At 62.7% G+C, this 16,025-nt stretch overlaps 1 protein-coding gene across 15 annotated transcripts in view; it reads left to right on the top strand.

Annotated features, from left to right (window-relative positions):
- The window catches only part of PLEKHA6 (pleckstrin homology domain containing A6), a 146,575-nt gene that overhangs the window by 116,417 nt on the left and 14,133 nt on the right, over positions 1–16,025 (top strand). For 8 of the 15 annotated variants that reach the window (XM_055144284.1, XM_055144273.1, XM_055144278.1 and 5 more), the window contains 12 exons: positions 202–684; positions 1,843–2,356; positions 2,718–2,804; positions 3,771–3,824; positions 7,464–7,544; positions 8,352–8,420; positions 9,582–9,662; positions 9,866–10,015; positions 10,628–10,723; positions 12,895–13,006; positions 14,448–14,614; positions 15,387–15,536. In XM_055144284.1, the coding sequence (XP_055000259.1) occupies positions 202–684; positions 1,843–2,356; positions 2,718–2,804; positions 3,771–3,824; positions 7,464–7,544; positions 8,352–8,420; positions 9,582–9,662; positions 9,866–10,015; positions 10,628–10,723; positions 12,895–13,006; positions 14,448–14,614; positions 15,387–15,536 (2,044 nt within the window). The remainder of the gene's footprint in view (positions 1–201; positions 685–1,842; positions 2,357–2,717; positions 2,805–3,770; positions 3,825–7,463; positions 7,545–8,351; positions 8,421–9,581; positions 9,663–9,865; positions 10,016–10,627; positions 10,724–12,894; positions 13,007–14,447; positions 14,615–15,386; positions 15,537–16,025) is intronic. The other 7 variants (XM_055144287.1, XM_055144274.1, XM_055144280.1 and 4 more) reach the window with 5 other exon arrangements.

The following is a 16,025-nucleotide window of genomic DNA, read 5'->3' as shown; positions in this document are numbered from 1 at the left end:
AGGGAGAGGAGAGCCAGTGCACATGGGTCGTTCAGATCCGTGGCGCAGTCCGTGCCCGGGCGGAAGCACAGAGGCCACGGTGGCGCTCAGAAACCAGGTGCCACTCACGGAAGCCTGAACGCATCCTGCATTCCCTCTGCTCCCCACCCCCCGTGCCCGGTGCCCGGAGTCACTCACCATCTCCCCTTTGATCTTCCACAGCCACGAGAAGCCGGACTCTGAGAACATCCCTCCCAGCAAGCACCACCCGCAGACGCCTCACAACAGCCTCCCCAAGCCGGAGCCGGAAGCCAAGACGCGCGGGGAGGGCGACGGCCGTGGCTGCGAGAAGGCCGAGCGGAGGCTAGAGAGGCCCGAAGCCAAGGCTGAGCGCCTGGGGAAAGTCAACGGCGTCCAGGCCGGCCCAGAGTCCACGTCCGAGCCAGGCAGCCCCTACCCCGAGGGCCCAAGGGTGCCAGGGGGTGGGGAGCGGCCCGCCCAGTCCAACGGCTGGCAGTACGGCTCCCCCAGCCGGCCCGGGAGCACGGCCTTCCCGCCCCAGGACGGGGACGGCGGGGGCCAGCGGCAGAGCTTCCCTCCCCGCACCAACCCCGACCGGATCGCCCAACGCAAGAGCTCCATGAACCAGCTCCAGCAGTGGGTGAACCTGCGGCGGGGGGTGCCCCCCGCTGAGGACCTGCGCAGGTGAGGCCGGTGGGGACCAAGGAGGGGACAAGGTCAGGACATGCCTCCTTCTGAGCGCCCCCTGGTCAAGTCCTCCGGGGGCCAAGGCAAGCCCAGAACCCCCCAGCACACCTGATTCTTTCGGTCCCAGGAGGAAGGAAGGAAATGCTCAGAGTTCTCTGCACAGGGCTTCGGGGCCAGTGGCTGGCTCCGCCTCCTTCCGCCTCCCTCCCCCACCTCCACCACACCTCGAACCTGCCACACCGCAGGCTCACTGCAGTCTCAGAGAGCCCTTGACAGGAAAGGGGGCGAGGATGCAGCTCTGGTGATTGAGGACTTAGCTAGCAGCTGGGAGCGCTGGGTGGGCGTCTCGGGCGAGACCTGGTGGAACTTTGTTAGTTTTGACTTGGAGGGCCACACCTGGCAGTGCTCAGGGGTTACTCCTGGCTCTGCGCTCAGGGATCACGCCTGGCAACGCTTGGGGGACCACATGGGGTGTCAGGGATTGAACCTGGGTCAGCCGTGTGCAAGGCACGTGCCCTCTCTGCTGTACTTCTGCTCTGGCCCCAGCACCCAGTGGGATTCTGGGGCGGGGGGGGGGGGCTGCTGGAGTATCTTTCCCGGAGCCCTTCATTGAGTGGGGGAGGGTCCCAGGAGCTGACAAGGCGCTAGAATCAGGGGCCAGGGTGTGGCTGGGTGGCTGCACAGTGGCCTTGCATGGGTGAGGCCCCAGGTTGGATCCACATACAGTCAAGGATGTCGGGGACCTGTCGCCAAGCTGGCCCAAGCCCACATCCTAGGGGCCGCGGAGGGGGGCACCCCCAACCCAGCCTGGCAGTAGAGTTCTCTCAGCCCGCCTGGAAGCACAGCCTTCCCAGGACCGGACACTGGGGGACGTGGCAGAGCTCCGGTCCACTCCACGCACCCTCTGTCCTGCCCCTTCTCCCGCTGGGATCGATACATTAGTCCACTCGGGTGGAGAGAGGACAGACCCGGCTGTCCCCTCCACAGCGACAGCTGCACAATGAGCAGGGCCGTTCCCGGCCGGGAACTGGAGCTTGCAGGTCAGGGTTCCACATGCCTTAGGGTCCAAGCGGAGTCAGGCCCCCAGAGGGAGCGGAACTGGGGTGGGGGGCACGCCCCTGGGTCTCATTGCTTCACCGCGCCCCCCTCTCTCAGCCCCTCCAGGTTCTACTCGGTGTCGCGCAGGGCCCCCGAGTATTACAGCCCCTACTCGGCGCCGTGCCCCGAGGATTTCCAGTACTACCCGCCGGGAGTGCGGCCCGACAGCATCTGCTCCATGCCCGCCTACGACCGCATCAGCCCGCCCTGGGCGCTGGAGGACAAGCGGCCCGCCTTCCGCAACGGGGGCGCGCCCGCCTACCAGCTGCGGGACTGGAAGGAGCCCGGCGGCTACGCGCGCCAGGAGGGCCCCGTGTGGCTGTCCAGCCCCTCCCGGCAGACCGGCTTCTACGACGAGCTGGACGCGGCGGGCTCGCTGCGCCGCCTGTCCCTGCAGCCCCGCTCGCACTCCGTGCCGCGCTCGCCCAGCCACGGCTCCTACGGCCGCGCGCGCATCTACTCGCCCGCGCGCTCGCCCAGCGCGCGCTTCGAGCGCCTGCCCCCGCACGCCGAGGACCTCTACGCCGACCCCGTGGCCTACGTGATGCGGCGTGCCATCAGCTCCCCGAAGGTGAGCGGGACCCCCCCCCACCCCTAATCCCCGGCCCTGCTGAGGGGTCGAACTACCGCAGACTGCCGGGAGACCGGAGACGCTGCTTTGCTCTTGGAAACACCCCCCCCCCCAATCCCCAGCCCCGTTCCCAGGATGGGAGGGACCCGGACCGGGCACTGGCACCGAGGGTGGTGCCCTGTCACGTCCTCAGGTCATGGCCAGGTCCCCTGCAAAGAGCTGGCAGAGGATCCGATGTCCCTTTCAACTGTCTGGCTGCTCTGCACCAGGACACCGAGGTCCCTAGCCTTGAGCCTCATTCGGTGGGAAAGTCCTGGCCCCGCGGGACCCCCTCACCTCTGCAATCCCCTTTCTCTTCCAGTATGATTACCTGGGAGACAGGCGGCCAGTCCCCGCAGGACTGTTCCCCTACAACTGCCCACCATCCCCCACGGTCCACGATAAGATGGTACGTCCTCCTCCCATGACCGCCCCCAGGTGCCCCCCTAACCAGCCTCCTCCCTGGGCCCCCCACTCCAGGGATGCTGGTGCCCGTGGTTTTGAGTAGCCTCTGGATTCCCCCCACCCCTTGCCACAAACTTCGGCAGCACTCCTGCCCCCACTTAGAAATTGGGGCCTGTCCCCATGGGTCCCTGACCCTGCCCACCTCACAGTTCCCATCCCTGCATGCAAAGGGGCCCAGACTGGGGCTGGAGGAAAAAAAAAATCAGGCTAGAGCGCCCCCACGAGCTCCTGAGGATCTCCCAGCAGGTGCTCTGTGCATCTGGGACCACCGAGGCAACAAGGCCATTGTGCCGGGCTGCTAGGGAAAGAGCCTTTCTCAGACTGGCCGCCTGGTCATTCCCTGACCTCCACATCCCCCGTACCTGCCCCGGAATTGTTTCCCGAGAACTGGAGAACCATGCAGACACCGCGCCCTGGACAGGCTGGGGCATTAGGGGAGGTGCTGGGGGCCCGCAGGCAGAGCTCACAATAGACCCTAATCCTCTGGGTGGGCTACTCAAAGGCTGCCCCCTGCCACTCTCATTCAGATTCTTGCCCTCTAGCCTTGGCACCCAGCCAAGGCACACCCTGTGTTTCCCCCCGCCCCGCCCCCCGCAACAGAATTTCCAGAAAACAACATCCGCTGCCAGGACATGCCCCAGATTTCTGGGTCAGGCTGCGCAGACCCTAGCCTGGATGGCAGCCTGAGTGCGTCCCTCATGCTGGGCTGTGCACAGTGTCCGCAGTCAGCAGCTGTGGCCCTACCCGGCCCTTCTGCCCCACCCCCCAACCACCCCAGAGTCCTCAAGGGCTGAGTCCTGCCTTTCTCTTCTCTGCCTGCTAACTCTTAACTGCTTTGCTTCCTTTCACTGTTTTCTTTTGTTGTTCCTGTTTGTTTGTGTTGCCGTGGGGCCTCGGGCTCCTCGGGTAGGATGAACTTTTAGACCTTCAGTTGCAAAGAAACCTAGAGTATTTGGACCAGCAGGTAGGCAGAGCTGGCGCTCCCTGCCCCCCCCCCTCCTCTCCCGGCTCCTCCCCTGCCTCATCCTCCCTTCATGTGACGCCTTTGTTGGCTCCACTGCGATGCAACAAAGTGGCTTATATTTTGGTTTGCTCCTTCACACTCTTCAAAGCCCTTTAGGGCAGCTGGGAGTTTCCTGGGGGAAGGGGAACAATGCTGGCCGCATGAATAATGGATGCCACCTCCAATTTGCTCCGTCCAGATGGAGCTGCTCGCAGGGGGGCAGGCAGGAATTTGCATTTTGGGTGGAGACAGTAGCCAGGCGCCCGCTGGGCCTAAAAGCAAGGGGTTGGGGGGGGGCATCTGGGAATTGATCCTATCTAGCATGTTCTGCATAATTTGTAAACTGAGGGCTACAGAGCTGCCCTATAGAAGGGTTTCTGAGAGGGTTAATGCAGTCTGCTTGGGAGTGTCTCTCGCAAAGACTTCTGGGCGGTGCTGGGCTGAGGTTTCATGCTGAAAAGGGTCTGGGTGTCCCCATGGACTCCTGGTTCCAGGGTCCACCTGCCTCAGGCCCACGGGGCTGTGCTACATCCCGGGCTTGGGCTGGTCAGCATGATGGGGTCAGTATGCTGCGTCCTAAGTGTGGGCTAAGGATCACGGAGCCCCTGGACCTTCGCAGCCTTATTTTATGGAGGCCCTGCAGCTTCCGGAACTGGGTGCCTCCCCTGTCGCCCCCGTATTTCAAGGGGTCCGCAAGCACTGTGCTTTGCATGCCAGGATTTGACCCCTGTGAGACCCGGGCTTGATCTCCACATATCCCTGCCTTACCCCATGCCTCCATACCACACGGGGAGTAGCCCCTGTGTACCCCTGGGTGTGACCCCAAAACCAAAAACAAACTCGCTCAGTCCAGTTCACTTAGTCTTCAGAACACCCCTTGCAAGGAGGATCCTCTTGGCATCCTCATCCATGTCTGGTGGGGCTAAAGCACAGAGAGGCTGGCCCCAAGGGCACACACACAGCCACTGAAAGACAGAGTTTAGGGGAAGACTAACCTGCAGCCAGGGAACGTCTGACATGGGAAGAAGCTGAGGCGGGCCGCAGCTCGCTGATTCTGGTCCCTACACTACAACCAGAGTCACGTAAAAAACAACAGAACCTGGGGCTGGAGCGATAGCACAGTGGGTAGGGCGTTTGCCTTGCACGCGGTCGACCCGAGTTTGAATCCCAGCATCCTCTGAGCACCGCCAGGGGTAATTCCTGAGTGCAGAGCCAGGAGTAACCCCTGTGCATCGCCAGGTGTGACCTAAAAAAAAAAGGAAAAAAAAAAACAGAACCTCGAAGTCAGGGGCTGTAGCTGCGGCCGTGGGTGGTTCTGGGCACAAACCACGTGAGCACTACCTCCAGGACCTCGTGTCTGGGTGTGTCTACTCTCGTGGGAGACTGGGAGGAAGCCTGATGGCCGGCAGGACCCTGCTTACATCTGGAGCCAGCGTGGGGCGCCCCCAGGAGAGCCTTTCAGTCCCTGAGGGCCGGGTCCCGGGCTTGTCTGGGAAGTGGGTCCTGCAGGGGTGTCAGAGTCGGGGGTCAAACCCCTGTGCCCCTGGGCTGCGGTCAGCCCCCCTCCACTAGCCCCATGCACCCACAGGTGTGCTTTCTGCCCACCTTTCATGGGGGCGACAGCCCACAAGGCTTTCTCGGAAACTCCTCCTTGCGGGAGCACTGATTATATCTCGCAGCAAGGGGTATCCTCCAGGCAGTGCTCAGGAGTCCCTTCTTAAAAGGAACTCAGTGCCAGGGAGAGAGCCCGGAACGTAGGCCGGGACAGCGTCCCTCGGTCCTGCTCTGTCCCACCCGGGTCTGCCTCTCACCTTAGCAACAGCACTCCGTCTGCAGGGCCTTTGCCATCCCAGCCGTAAGGCGGACACTGAGAACCTGCCCCTTCCCCCCCCCCCCGGCGTCACACGAGAAGCACGCGAGGTGGGACATGGACAGCACCCGGCCAGGCTTTGGTGAGGGGCAGTGGTGGCCGCTGCGATGATGTCATTGTCCGTTTCCTTCCAAACCTCAACTTAGAATACCGATGCGTTCCCCGAGTAGTTCCGAAGGCACCGGGCTGGGTGTTTGCTCCCTCACATTTGACAGCAGACCTCAACGACACACACATCGATGCACACACACGGCACTCACCTGTATGCACACGCACTCACGCGCGCTCCGCAGGGCTCGAGTTGACTCGAATTTAGAACCTTGTAGAAAATGTGGGTGCAATTCTGCCCGGGTTGCTCACTGTCTTACCAAGAGTCAACTTCATAGGACACCTGCTCTTTGGGCAGTCTTTCCTAGTGGTGGGGGCTGGGGGGTGGGGGCCCAGTGGTGCTCGGGGCTTGCTCCTGGCTCTGAACTCAGGGCTCACTCTTGGTGGGGCTCCGGGAACCAGACGCAATGCTGGGGCTCAAACCTGGGTCCGCCGCAGGCAAGGCGTCTTTTGAGTCATGCTTTGCACCGTAGAAAAATTAGCAACTGGCCAAAGGGTTGCAAAAGTCAGCTGCTTGGGAAACCTCTTGCAGGCTGTAGGCCCTGCTGGTTGGGGTCGTGGTCAGGGGTCAGCTACCCCTCACACGCTCTCCAGCACAGAGACGCGTGGCTGCTCTGGTGCTGGCACGTAACAGGGGAGAGAAAGGAAGTAAGGTAGAGCCTGACAAAGACCGGGGAAATGAACGACGGCAAAGACGGAGGGTCCTGAGCCGTGACCCCACGGGATCTGCCCTAAGGTGGCTCTGCCCCATCCCTCCCCGCTGCCCCTCCCCGCTTCCTCTGTCCTCTCCACCCTCCAGATCAGTTGAGTTAAAGAGACCCAGGCAGGGGCGCTGCGGGAGGGTCCGCTTGGGGCCCCGCTCACGCGGCGACCAGCAGAGAAACGAGAATGTTCTGGAAGCATGGGGTCCGCCTCCCCCTTCTCCTCTTCCTGCTCCCCCACCCCCTCCCTCCCCGCCCCTTCCTGGTGGAGGGGTGTTGGACTGCAGGGTCCCCATGCCTGGCTTGTCTCACCTCCTTGTTTGCTCCCTGCGTCATCCCAGACCGGCATGATGCAGCTAGCCCAGCTCTGGACACCCTGTTAGCCGTCCTGTCCACCCGAGAGCCCCGTGGGGGCCAGAGACCTCGCTCGCTTCGCTGGCCCAGAGCGGGTCCGAGTTTCTCCTTTTTTCCACGGTTGGGTTGACGTCACACTGTGGGGGGGTGGGGGTTGACTTTTCCCAGCTCAGGTGCTCCGGGACCAAAGCAGCGTGAGGAGCACGCGCTGGGTGGGCCGCGGAGGTGGCATTCTCGACCCGTGTGGGGAGCACTTGCTCCTCGGGCACCTGAACCAGGTCTCTGAGCTGGGGCCTGTCCTGAGGGCAGGCCAGGCCAGGGGCGCTGGGGCCTCCCAGCTCCCCTCTGTGGCCTCAGATGCAGCTTCCATGCTGGCCCTAAGATGGCCTTGACGAAGTGGGGAGGGGGACGGGGAGGAAGGGAAGGGGAAGCCAAGCGCGGGGGCCAGAGACCCCCTGAGTTGCTGCTGCTCTTTGCTGTGTCTGGAAAACAACGCCAGTGACTTGGGGAGATTGCGCGGGCGGGCGGGGTGCGAGTGTGAATCGTGCGTTCCTTCCTCTGCCGCAGATGAGTGAGAGCGAGACGCTCATCACTATGGTCAACCGCATGGTGGAGAATTCCTCCCCCAGGGCTCAGATCTTCATGCAAGTAAGCGACGGTCCTGTCACCATGCCCGCTGCTTGTGCATGCTCCAGTCGGCCCATCCGGGGTGGGGCTCCCTGCACCCGGCCCGCTCATCTGCCAGGCCTCATGCCCCAGATTCAGCCCAACCTCCCTCCATCCTTCGCGTGCATGGGGGGAACCCCAGGCCCATCCCCCAGACCATACCAGCCTCTGGACATCTCATCCCATGCCAGGAACGGCAGACTTGCTTTGCCATGTCTCGGACTCGTACTTTTGTATTTGGTACCATCTTAATGGATGTCACTGGGGTTAAGGGCATGAGGGGGTGTGAGACGGAACCAGCCAATGCCAGCGTTGTGTAGGACGTGCTGTGGTTTCGGGGTACATCACCAAAGGCTGGGTAGCATGTGCTGGCCCCAGAGACACTTACGGTTTAGACACCAGCCCTGTGACGTGTTCCGTCGACCAGGGTGATTTCCCTGCTTGTCCCTACCACCCTTGTCTTTTCAACAAGCAGCCACGTGGGTAGCCATGGTGGCCGTGGCTGTGCCCAGTGAGCCCGCCTGGGCATTGCAGCCCGGAGTCCCTCTGGGCAGCAGCTCCGTGAGCTGCCGGGAAAGGCGTGAGGGCCTCGCTGAGCCTCGCCTGCGTCTCAGGATCTGCCTGGGAGGATGGGCACGTGGACTAGCCTGGACGGCCCGGCCTTCCTGAGTCGGGGGGACGGACAGCTAGCTTAGCGTCCGGAGCAGAAGCCACCGCGGCGTGACGGAGGAGAGTCTCCGGCGAGGGGGCCGCCGAGCGGACGCTGTAACCGGCCTCGTGTTCCTGCAGGTCCCTCCATACCCAGAAGTCTTCCGGGACAGCCTCCACACCTACAAGTTAAACGAGCAAGATACAGATGTAAGAGCAGCGCGCCTGCTCCCCTGTCTGCTCCCGTCTCACGTCCTCCCCAGCCTCCGGGCCGGTGCTCCACCCGCCCCTCACCCGCGTCCATGCATTTCACCCTGCCCTCCATCACAAGGAAGGCGCCGTTCTGTCAGCCCCTCCTCCCCACGTTCCTCCCCACCTCACCCCCACCACCTGTCTGCATCTCTCCCCTCAGCGCCAGCCCCCAGGGCACCTGCTGGGCAGGCCCCCCCCTATATTTTAACTTTCGGTCTTTGGGTCACACCTGGCGATGCTCAGGGGTTACTCCTGGCTCTGCACCCAGGAGTCACTCTTGGCGGTGTCCAGGGGACCATATGGGATGCTGAGGACCGAGCCGGGTTCGGCCGCGTGCAAGGCAAATGCCTGACCGCTGTCCTATTGCTCCAACCCCATTGCCCCCACTGGTAGGTCAGTCAGCTGCTCTGTGTCCACTGGGCGCTGTTCCCAAGGTGGCTAAGAAGTGGAACAAGAATAAAACTTTGTCCTCCCTCTCCCCCCCACACCCCCCGCCCCGGGACCCCTGGGAAACTTCAAGGTAGCAGGACAGCAAGCAGCAGCTTGGGGCTTGACTGGGACAAATCAGGGGGTGGGGGACTGGGTCCTTGATTGTGGGGTTGGGGGGGCCACACCAGCGGGGCTGGGGGCTTGCTCCTGTTACTGTGGTCAGGGATTTCTCCTCGCGGGGTCTTGGGGGACCACATGCTGTGCCGGGAATGGGACTTGGGCTGGCCACATGCAAGGCCAGTGTGGGAAGGACTGTGTGGCCGGCTGCCCAGACAGGGGAAGGATCTGGACGTGGCAGATGGGAGCTTCGGCCCAGCCTTCCTCTGACCCAGGACCACTGGCCTTGCCCGGGGAGTGGGTCTGCCCAGCTTTCAGGCACCAGAGGGCGGGGGGCCGCCGAGTCAGCCGTGGAAGGAGGAGCTGGGCACTGGCGGGGGGGTCGAGGAAGTGTCTCGGGGTTCACAGGTGTTTCGGGGCTGCTTGTCCAGACCCCTGCCGGGGAGCCTCCCCAGGATGGACCCTGCTTCCTCGGCAGGGGAGAGGAGGCGTTTCCGGTGGCCCCTCCTGAAGCCACGCCCAGGTCCCCATCAGCCCTTCTCTCTCCTCCCCTCCCCACTCTCCGGCCCCCAGAAGCTGCTGGGCAAACTGTGTGAGCAGAATAAGGTGGTGAGGGAGCAGGACCGGCTGGTACAGCAGCTCCGAGCGGAAAAGGTGAGGCTGGGGACGGGTGGCGGCGGGGGCGGGGGGTAGGGTGGGGGGGTGGGGGTGCGGGTGTGTGTGCGCGCGGGCGGCAGCTCCTTCCCTCCCGGCCAGCACACAGAGCTTCCCGGCTCCTCCGCTGTGCCAGCTCAGCAGGGCTGCCCGCGGGGTGGGGAGCACTCAGGGCCGCTCACCGTGTGCCCCGCCGTGTCCAGGAGAGCCTGGAGAGCGCCCTGATGGGGACGCACCAGGAGCTGGAGATGTTCGGCAACCAGCCCGCCTACCCCGAGAAGCTGCTGCACAAGAAGGAGGCGCTGCAGAACCAGCTCATCAACATCCGCGTGGAGCTGTCCCAGGCCTCCACGGTAACCGGCCCCCCCCCCCCCCCGACAGGTCTGGCACCTGGGGTCCTGGCGCCAGGGGCTCAGAGGGCCACCGCAAACGCCGTCTCGAGCAAGTTCACCCGGGACGGCCTGAAGTCAGGGCTGCTGAGCCCCTGAAGCCCTTTGCTGCCAGCCCCTCTCCCATCCGCTGGAGAACCGGCCACGGGCAAAGCCGGTGCATTGTCCCAGCCTTCTCCTGGGGGAGCAGCAGAAATCCCCCAAACCTGTGTTTTATTCCCCGCCCTTCCCTTTGCTGTTGTTTGCCCAGGGGCCGCGTTTGGCGGTGGTGCTTGGGACATGTGGGTGTGGCTGGGCCTCTGACTGCAGGGACTTTGCCGCTGAACAGTCCGCAGGCCCAGGGCTCTTCTCTCTGACTCACCCTCCGCTCCCAGCAGCTGGCCCGGGGGCAGCGAGCAGGGTGATGGGTCCCCCTTTAGCCCTGCTGTGTTGGGAGAGCCTGATTTTTCTCTCCGTGCTTTTGGGGACGGGTGGCCGAGCCTCTTGTCAGGCCAGTGTTTGGCTCCAAGCCCCAGGGTTAGAACAAGGAGCAGGGTTGGGGGTGGCGGCCGACTCAGCGAGCCCCCGCGCCCGCAGGCCCTGGCAAAGAGCGCCCACGAGTACGAGAGCCTGGAGACGGAGGTCTCGGCCCTGCATGATGACCTCTGGGAGCAGCTTAACCTGGACAATCAGGTGAGGAGAGCGCGGGGACCGGGGATGGCTGAGGGGCAGGGGCCTCTCGTGGTCTCTGGAGCCCAGAGGACGCCAGAGCGACTTCATTCCTCGTTTCAGGGGGCTCCGAGACTTAAGAGGAGGAAGGGGTTCCTGGGACCGGGGTCCAGGCCAGGGAGTGGACCAAAGGGCTGGGGGGCCAGCTCCGCCTGCAAGAATCTCAGCCTCCATCCCCAGCCCTGAATGGGGGTCCCCAGCACTGTCCCCCCCAGACAGACAGGCAAGGGCAGCCAGGGCCACCTGACGTGGGTTCTCCGTTTCCGGGCGATGCTGATGGAGGGCTTTGCTCTCGCGCCATCGGCTGTCCGGGGATGAGCTAATGGCGAGGTTGGGGAGTGGGGCGAGGCCTCAGCCGTGCCCGGTGGCGAGGATTTGACATGCGGGTGTTGTCTGCGGGGCAGAGGAGGTCTCCGTGGTATGAGGGGCCGGGTCCAGTGGCACTGAGCTGGGAGACGATTTCTTTTTATTTTTTTCTTTTGGGTCACACCCAGTGATACATAGAGGTTCCTCCCGGCTCTGCACTCAGGAATTACCCCCTGTCGGTGCTTCAGAGGACCCTATGGGATGCTGGGAATTGAACCCGGGTTAGCCGCGTGCAAGGCAAACACCCTACCCGCTATGCTATTATTGCTCCAGCCCCAGGAGACGCTTTCTTTTCTGAGCCAGGTGGGAAGCACGCAGGGAAGCAAGAGAATGGACAGGTAGATCGTGGGGTGTTCAGGTTCTCCCCAAAGTCTGCCCTCTCTCTGCCCAGGCTCTGCTGCTGCTTCCCTTCTGGTAGCAAAGCTCAGCGCCCCGACCTCACGGCCGGGGAGGCGGGTGAGTGCCAAGTGCCCTAGGCCCTTGGGCCAGCATCTGTAACGTGAGGCAGTGCCATGCCCTTGAGGGCCCGGCCCCAGTGCAGTCAGTGAGCACACACCTGCTAGACCAGGCATGACCCTCTCTCGATGACGTGGGGACAGCGCTAGTCTCTTTAGCCCTGCAGTTCCTTCGTCTCCCATGCACCGAGCATGGGGCACACCCAGTGGTGCTCAGGGCTTACTCCTGGCTCTGCACTCAGGGATCACTCCTTGAGGACTTGGGGACCATTTGGGGTGCCAGGGATTGAACCCAGACTGGCTGCGTGCAAGGCAAGCCCCCTCTGCCCCCACCCGCCACCCCCGTGACGTACTATCACTCTGGCCCTAGACAACTCTCTTTTTAGGGCAGATTCTGTGGTGGATTATAATTCACCAGTTTCTTAGGTCTATTTTGGGGTATTGCCAAAGGGCTGTTCGGTGTGAAGAAAATCAGCACATTTGAAAGCTCCAGCCTTTTCTGAAGTACCTCTCTGGGTGCAGGAGATAGATGTCCCAAAGGGCTGGAGCACTTGCAGGAGCCCCAGTTTGATCCCTGGCACCTCATGGCGTGCCCCTCCCCACAGAAGTGTCTCCTGAGGGGACCGCTCTGGTCTCTCCTTGGGTCGCTCCGAGCAGCTGGTGTGACTCTAGGTTTCTGAGGTTCCCGAAAACTCGCTGGATTTACTGTAAGGACAGAGCCCTCTCAGTGAACTCGGGGTCATTTGCAGGGGCAGAGATAGATGGGTCTGATGGGGCGTTATGTTTCTGGTGTAGGGAGTCTCTGCAGGCTGAGATGTGTGTGGAAGTGGATGGTGGGGAAGGGAGGGGGTGGGTGCATGTGTGTGGAGATATGGCGTGGTATGGGGAAGAGGTGGGGGAACAGGTATGTGTGACGGGTGGTGTATGTGGTGTGGGTGTGTGTATGGGTAGAGAAAGGGGTCTGTGTGGATGGCAGCATGTAGGGTGGTAGGGAGATTTATAGGCTGTGTGTGTATATATATGTGTGTGCTGTGTGCATGTATATGCATGTGTGCATGTATGCGTGCATTTAGGTGTGCACTTATTTGTGTATGTACAGTATGTATATTTATGTATACATGTGAGTGTGTATGCGTATATGGGCTCATATGCTTGTGTATATGTATGCACATGTGTGTGCTGTGTGCATGTATGGCATGTGTTTGTGTGATTGCATTCGTGTGCAATCATGTGCACACACATGTGCCAACTCTTAACCCAGAGGCTAGAGAGGTGGCACCCCCAGCGGCTCTCCTGACCCCTCTGTGTTTTTAGACTGAGGAGCACAGCCGGCAAATTCAGAAGGAGATCTGGAGGATCCAGGACGCCATGGAGGGGCTGAGGAAGAACAACCCGTCCCGGGGCACCGACACCGCCAAACATAGAGGTGGGCACCGTCCCCCACCTCCTGACTCTGGCCTCAGCAGAAACACTGCGGGGTCTCTGGCTTCCACCACACAGCTGCCTGCACAGACCTCCCCAGAACCTTTCCCTGGGTACCAGGTGGCAGATGCGGCCCTCGGGTGGGCTCTGCACCTGCCTACACCTCCTGGGAAAGGCCTCACCTGTGCCTCGCCTTGTCTCGCCTGCACCTCACCTGTGCCTCACCTGTGCCTCACCTTGTCTCGCCTATGCCTCACCTGTATACCACCTGTGCCTCACCTGCACCTCACCTGTACCTCACCTGCACCTCACCTGCGTCTCACCTGCACCTCACCTGTACCTCACCTGCACCTCACCTGTACCTCACCTGCATCTCATCTGTACCTCACCTGTACCTCACCTGTACCTCACCTGGTCTCACCTGTACCTCACCTGCGTCTCACCTGTACCTCACCTGCACCTCACCTGTACCTCACCTGTACCTCACCTGTACCTCACCTGCGTCTCATCTGTACCTCACCTGTACCTCACCTGTACCTCACCTGCGTCTCATCTGTACCTCACCTGCACCTCACCTGTACCTCACCTGTACCTCACCTGTACCTTACCTATGTCTCACCTGTACCTTACCTGTACCTCACCTGCACCTCACCTGTACCTCACCTGTGTCTCACCTGTACCTCACCTGCGTCTCACCTGTACCTTACCTGTACCTCACCTGCGTCTCACCTGTACCTCACCAGTACCTCACCTGCACCTCACCTGTGTCTCACCTGTACCTCACCTGTACCTCACCTGCGTCTCACCTGCGTCTCACCTGCACCTCACCTGCGTCTCACCTGTACCTCACCTGTACTTCACCTGTCTCACCTGTACCTTACCTGTACCTCACCTGTGTCTCACCTGTACCTCACCTGCACCTCACCTGTACCTCACCTGTGTCTCACCAGTACCTCACCTGTGTCTCACCTGTACCTCACCTGTACCTCACCTGCGTCTCACCTGTACCTCACCTGCGTCTCACCTGTACCTCACCTGTACCTCACCTGTACCTCCCTGTGTCACCTGTCTTGCCTCTACCTCACCTGTCTTACCTGTCCCTTGCCTGTACCTCGCTTGTACTTCACCTGTGTCTCACCTGTCTCAACTGTAGTTTGCCTGTGCCTCACTTGTACCTCGCATGTGTCTCTCCTGTACCAAGCCTGTATCGCTTATCTCTCACCTGTACCTCACCTGTGTCTCGCCTGTCCCTTACCTGTGTCTTGCCCATGCCTCACCTCTCTCACCTGTGCCTCACCTGCACCTCCAGGCACCGCCAAGGCGCCCATAACCAAACCCGCTCTTGTTTCTGACTCCTCGGAGGCAGCTCTGTGGTGTCCATCCAGCCTCCCCACACCCAGTGGCCCAGGTGGCCTGAGACCCTGCATTCTCTCTCCCTCCTGCAGCCTCATCTCTCGCCTCTTCTCTCCCAGGAGGACCGGGCCCCTCGGCCAGCTACAGCTCCAACAGCCCCGCCAGCCCCCTCAGCTCCGCCAGCCTCACCAGCCCCCTGAGCCCCTTCTCGCTCATGTCTGGCTCTCAGGGGTCCCCCACCAAGCCCGGGGCAAGTGAGGTAAGCTGAAAACATGGAGCAGAAGGTAGGTGTGTGTGTGTGTGTGTGTGTGTGTGTGTGTGTGTGTGTGTGTGTGCGTGTGTGTGTGTGTGCAGGGGCGACAGCGCCTTCCTCTCAGCCGCACCCCCAGGCCGGTCCTGGCGCGTCACCTCGAGGGATCACTGCCTTTCTCGTCGCTCTGCTTTTCTCATCTCCTCTGTCTGTGGGGCCTTCCCGGCTGTTTCCTCCTGAGCCGCTGCCCAGAGCTGCCAGGACCTGGACTCCAGGCTGGCCTCTGGGAGAGGGACAGTGCGGGCGCGGCTCACTCCCTGCCGGTCAGCAGGTGTGCGCTGTGGGAGACAGACGCCGTAGCGCGGGACACCCCCTACACTCCCACGGCCTTTCCTCCTCCCGGCCAGTGTCCGTGTGTGGGGGGCCAAGCCCAGGAGACAGCCTTGAGCTGCTGGCCATGGGTGCCAGCAAGGGCCAGACCCGACACTGACCTCCCGAGAGGCTCAGCCCGGCCCTGCGTGGGCGCTGCCGTGGGTGGACGCGGGGCCCGAGAGCCGGCCAGGAGTGTGCCGGATGGCTGGGTGGCGGCAAGGAGAATTTGGAGGAAAGTTGGTGGGGGGGGCGGGAGGGGGACAGGCCTGAGGGGTGGGCAGCTGGCGCCCCACGGGCCGAGGGTGGCGGGGTGCGGGGGGCTCTCAGGGTGCTGCGTCCTGCTAATGTTCTTCTCTCCTGCCTCGCAGCGCCTTGCTCCTCCTCACTCTCTGGCTTCTCTCTGCCTCAGGAACCGGGCCCGCCGCGGCCCCCCCTCCCCAAAGCCTACATCCCCCTGGAGTCTCCTCCTACTGTACCTCCACTCCCTAGCGAGAGCCGCTTCTGGCCGTACCCCACCTCCCCTTCCTGGCACCGCAGTGGCGAGACAGCCAGGGGTCAGGTACCCGGCACCCCGGGGTCCTGGGCAGGGGTGAGGAGGGCCGGAGGGGGCCGGGCAGGAAGCTCCTCAGAGCTCAGTCCCCCTGTGGCCTCTGCCTCGCCGGGCGCCCGCGGGTGCTCAGCGGCTCCGCCCCTGTGCTCTCTGCGGATGATGGGGAACCCCCCCTCCCCCGAGGCCGCAGCTTCCCAGGCTCCCAGTGGCTGGGGGCAGGGGGTGGGGTGGGATTTCCCCCACTTACACCAACGTGACCAGACGTGGGAACCGAGTGAGCTCCCCCACCCCCGTCACCCCCAGAACCGTTCCACACCCTCGTCCCCCCATTCTCAGGTGTGTCTGCCTGTGTCTCTACGGGTCTGTCTCGTCAGCCCCCAGCATGGACGGGTTCAGGCCTTTGTCTCCTTCCTCTGGGCCCTTCTGACACCTGGATCCTTAGCCAGGATGTGGGGGGGGGTGTCCTGAGCCTCCGTCGGGGTCCCCGGTCTCCTTGGA

The sequence above is a fragment of the Sorex araneus genome, chromosome 7 (assembly GCF_027595985.1).
Source record: "Sorex araneus isolate mSorAra2 chromosome 7, mSorAra2.pri, whole genome shotgun sequence".
NCBI classification, from domain to species: Eukaryota; Metazoa; Chordata; class Mammalia; order Eulipotyphla; family Soricidae; genus Sorex; species Sorex araneus.
Note: the sequence above shows the minus strand (reverse complement) of the source record. Positions and strands in the feature narration are given on the sequence as shown.